The sequence below is a fragment of the chloroplast genome of Wolffia australiana (assembly GCF_029677425.1).
Source record: "Wolffia australiana chloroplast, complete genome".
NCBI lineage: Eukaryota > Viridiplantae > Streptophyta > Magnoliopsida > Alismatales > Araceae > Wolffia > Wolffia australiana.
This window is the reverse complement of record NC_015899.1, coordinates 95,001-100,000: the sequence shown is the minus strand read 5'-3', so window position 1 is coordinate 100,000 and position 5,000 is coordinate 95,001. Positions and strand designations below refer to the sequence as shown.

Here is a 5,000-nt window from a genome sequence, read left to right as displayed (position 1 = left end):
CACTCTGCAAGAACTCCGAATCCTTCTGTTGAAGCTCATTCTCTTTATGAAAAATGATCCGTTTGCCCCGAAATGACCTGGCCCAATATGGAAATCCCAATTCATTGGTCCTTTCGATACAATCAAATAGATTGCCACAAGGGCGCCATATTCTAGGAGCCCAAACTATGTGATTTAATAAATCTTCCTCTATCTGTTGCGGGTCGAGGGCTCCTTCCCCTTCTTCAAACTCCGATTCGTATTTTTCATATAGAAATCTCTGATCAACGATAGAACAAGATCCATTTTGCATCATATCTAACGGATTCCTTGGTTCGGACCGAAGAAGCAATGTCACTCGATTATTATCAAACTGACTGCAATCTTTTTCTTTCCGTGAGAATCCCACCAGAGCGCCTTCTACTTCTAAAAGGCCATGAACTAGATCAGAATCATTCTCAACAAATCCAAACGAAGTAATCCCATTTTTTTCATCGGGTCCGGATGGAGACCAAAGATCTTGAGCGACCGATCCGGCAGAACAACTCAAAAGATAAAGAAGTATCGTTAATTTCTTTATGCTCGTTCCAAGTTCGAAGTACCATTTGTACAAATAAGAATCCCTTTCCTTACATGATTTCTTCTTCATATAGATAGATATAGGATCTATGGGGCAATTACTTAGAAGTACATTTTGTGCAACAGCCCTTCCTATCTGATAGAAAAGGATCCCATGATCCTGAACCGATCTGACCTGGGATCGCAAATCCCAAGTTTGTCTATGAAGAGCTGATCTAATTGTATTAGTTTCTATAATTGATTTCTTCTGTGTAATACTAATTGATAGGGCCTCGTTGATAAGTGCTACAAGATCTCGTGCATTGGAACCCACGGTTATGGACCCGAATCCGTTAGTATGGAACATTTTCTTTTCCAAGTGAAATCCCCTAGTATATGAAAGAATGAAAAAGTGCTTTCGTTGTTGTGGAATAAGAAGCCTTCGTATCTTAATGCATGTATTTGATTTATTCGGAGCTATTAGAGCGGGATCCACTTTTTGGGGAATATGAGTCGAAGCAATAACAAGAATATTTCTAGTGGAACTTCTTTCACAGTCCCTGGAGAGATAGTTCACTAATAAACCGAGGGATAAGTAATTCGACTCATTCACATACAGATCATGAATGTTTGGAATCCATATTATGCAAGGAGACATTGCTTTGGCTAATTCGAATTGAGGGGTGATATCAAATCGGTCTATTTTCGACGTCATATACATAGTTAGCACATTCGTCATAGTTAGCAGCTCCGTCTCAAGGTCATTATCAATATCGTCACTATCATCAATATCGATATCATCAATAAGATAACCTTTAGGCTTGTCATCCAGGAACTTGTTCGGAAATACCGTAATGAAAGGAACATAAGAGTTTGTAGCTAGGTATTTGACCAAATATGATCGTCCAGTTCCTATAGAACCTATCACTAAAATACCCCTAGAAGGAGATAGGGCTAAGCGGAGCGAAAAGGGTTTTCCATGAGATGGGAAATGAAAACTATTAGCCCCACACGAGGTTTGTGAATAAGTGATTGTCTGATAATGAGCAAGGAATATCCGTCTTTCTGCTAAACAGGATCTATTGAACTCATAATTCATTAGAGACTTTTTATGAATGTCAACTAAGTATCGTAAGTAAATTGATCCCGGTTGTTCAATCATTTGATAACCAGAGTCATTCTTTGATAAATGATCACTATGAGTCAGACTCAATAGAATTTGATCAATTCTTTTTTCTGTCGTTAAGGTGGAGAACTGAACCAAGAATTCTCTTTCGTCATCATCAATCGAATCACTGTTCGCGACCCAGGATTCTATTTTATCATCAATCCAATCACCGTTCACGTTTTTTCTTTTTCTTATCAATGCATAGATTTCTTTACTTGTACGACTTAGATGTCTCGTATTTCTCGAAAAAGTTATTCGATTGACGGGATTTGGTATGATACTTATGAGATCGATGAGATTGATAGTCAAATATTTATTCTTAGAACGTATGGATTTGACCCCATAAGCGGGACCACCACCCAATAGCATGTTGCTGTCAGAAGCAGAACCCCGTATTTCTTCCAAAGAATCTCTTAATTGTTCCAGAGCAACTAGAAACAGATTCTTTAACCAGAAGGAATTCAGTTCCGATGTAGGATACCTATCCAGAAGTTTTCGCAACTCAATCATGTATGATGGAATCATCAAAGATTTGATCTTTTCTAACTCTGTCTGTAACTCACTAGAGGCTCGGGAAACAAAGAGAAGATGTATACGAACGAGATATCCAGCAACAAGAAGAAAGAAAAGGATTGAATAAAGGAACTCCCGAGCATTTGTTGATCTCAGATGTGTCCATATCAATGGAACGGGTGACTCATTATTTCGATGAATCGTTTCTTCGGACAGAAGAAGATTCTGTAAACACTTACTCGAAATCTCACTTATCGGAGTCCATTGTGAAAGAATCGCCCACCATTTTTTCTGACGAATTGGCCATGATATATCTGATCCATGCATAATATCATGAAAAATGGATACAAATTTTTGACTGCTACTTAGTATCGGCAATGAGTCTGAAAAAGCATCTAAAAGGGTAAAATTTAGATATTTGCACCCTGTCGAAGTAAGGAACCATGGCATATATGTTTGGAACAGATTCCATTTTGAGAGATTTGAAAGAGCACTATCTCGTTCAAAGGTTCTATACATCTGCTGTTTCTCAACGCATTTCTTTAGACAAAGACTCTGTTTTTTCCTCTTTCCGGATGGTAAATATTTCTCAGAACATGGAGTGTGAATCAAACCCATGTTTGAATTGAAACTGAGATACTGATGCGAGTTCTTCCCTTCTGAATCAGATAGATTCATATCTGAAAAAGGCTGACAAGAAGTTCTTTCAAAATTGACTATTTGTTCCTCTGTTAGAGGTGTTGCAGAAATGTCTGCGATCGAGTAAATAGCTCTACGAACGAATGGATCGGGTCGAATTGGAAAATGGAAAGATTTGTACAAGTTATATGTTTCGTTACCACTTTTTGGAAATTCGTTAGATATGAATATGTCAGAGACCTGTGAATCTATTGGTAAAATAGCCTCTCTCTCCAAAAAAATAGGTTTTTTTTTACCGACGCACAAAGAAAATATTTTGTTGCGAATGAACAAGATATTGAGGAATTGTCCATACGTAAGATCATAATTATTGATACAGGCCTTTTCCACATAAAAGGGGAATCCTTTGTTACAATAGAACCAGAAGTGATGTGGATTATTCAAGAATCGAAGTCGATTTGCTTTATAAAAAGAAGATATCAATGAACTTCTATGAAATGGTTTCACGGGATTCAGCCAATTGTCTCGATCGTGGGATGAGAAATAGGAATCCGTGTTATCAAAGGATTTTCTGCTATTATTTCTAGTATGGAATGAGTCAATCATCCACTTTGGTATCTTATTGAACAAAAATGGTAATATTGTTCTTCCATTTATCAAGAATTTCGGTCTTTGGGAAGTATCATGATCATCCAATAAGAAGGGTTTCAATTTATTCAAATGAACGATTTGAATACCTATGGATTCTAACAACTGATTGCAGAGTTGATCGTTTGTACCTTTCAATTCATAGATGTGGATCTCGGACCTATGAATGGGGATATTTCCAATACTCACAAAGAAAAAAGGAAGTGTCTTGGACAAAAAGAAACGAAGTGACTTAGACAAAAAGAGAAGTGCCTTGGACAAAAAGAAACGAAGTGATTTAGACAAATCTTGTTTGTCGATAGCCTTGGACCAATCAATCGAATATTGATTAATACGTAATCGATCGAACACTACTTGAAAACGGTTCCCCTGTTCAGAAACGAAATGTTCCAAATGTTCCTGGAAATTATTGTTCCCATTGGACCATTTGTATCTATAGGCATCAGGATCCCGATTGATGGATCTCTCGATTCGAGAAAAAAGAGGATCAAACCAGTTCTTCTGACTATTTTTCAAATTCGATAAATGTTGGTTGATCGTATATTTCATTATAGTTATATGATTCAGAGTATCATTTCCTATTTGATCCTTTTGAATTCCATATTCGTAGTTGCGATCGGATCTATTCATTAAAAAGAATCGGTTCGAGACATTTCTTATGTACCGATAGGTGTTATATTGGATTTGAATCATATTTCGGATCAATCTATATTTATTGACTGCCTCCATTATGTTGTTGCTAGCAAATCCCACTATTTTGAGTTTTGGATCTTCCAAATAATTCCCGCAGTAGATCCGGACCGAGTTTTTTCTGATCCTTCGATAAAAAGATTCATTCTCTTCATAAAAAAGAGGAGGTAGAACCAATAAAGATTTCTTTTTCGATTCATCTCTGGAGTTGAATACCCTATTCAATAATTTTTTTTGATCCAATCCGTAGGAATCAATAGAAAAGGCAAATCCCCTATGATACACCAGATCCGGCTCCGTTATTGATAGAGTGAATAGATCCGCCATTTCTTGAAATCTCTCTTCTGATTCAAAATCGTGGCGTAACGTGTATCCCCCATTGTTCCGGTCATAGAATAGATGAAATAAATCCAAAAATGGATTTTTGTTCAAGAATGAAATCTTATTGGAACTGTCCATATCCGGTTCATCCTTCGGAACTACCATATCACATCCCGGATCTGATGAAATAGGATGAATTGAGACGGTATTTTGTAAATACGTAATTATCTTGAATATATCAACCATTTCTTTATTTTCTGATCGCCTGGAAGGGACAAAAGAAACATCTTGTTTTTTCTGAAAAAATGTCTGATCTCTTGTGGACCTCTCAGTAGGATTCGAACCCAGATGAAGTTCTGACCATTTGTCAGAGAAAAAAGAACGAATTGATCTTGTAGGATTCCCAAGAAATTTTTCGATTTCTTCCGGAAGCAGATGATTATTTATCGGCTTCTCACGTTCCGTGAATAGCGGGGACATTGAG

The 5,000-nt window shown here is 37.1% G+C and overlaps 1 protein-coding gene across 1 annotated transcript in view, besides 1 other annotated feature; it reads right to left on the bottom strand. All coding sequences in view use genetic code 11, as the record gives it.

The window, feature by feature from the left end:
* Positions 1-5,000, bottom strand: part of ycf2 (hypothetical chloroplast RF21) — a 6,876-nt gene that overhangs the window by 482 nt on the left and 1,394 nt on the right. Inside the window, exon 1 of the mRNA in view lies at positions 1-5,000. This exon is cut by the window's left edge and continues 482 nt beyond it; it is cut by the window's right edge and continues 1,394 nt beyond it. Within this exon, the coding sequence (YP_004769989.1) occupies positions 1-5,000 (5,000 nt within the window).
* Positions 1-5,000: part of a repeat region (repeat IRa) that runs on past both edges of the window.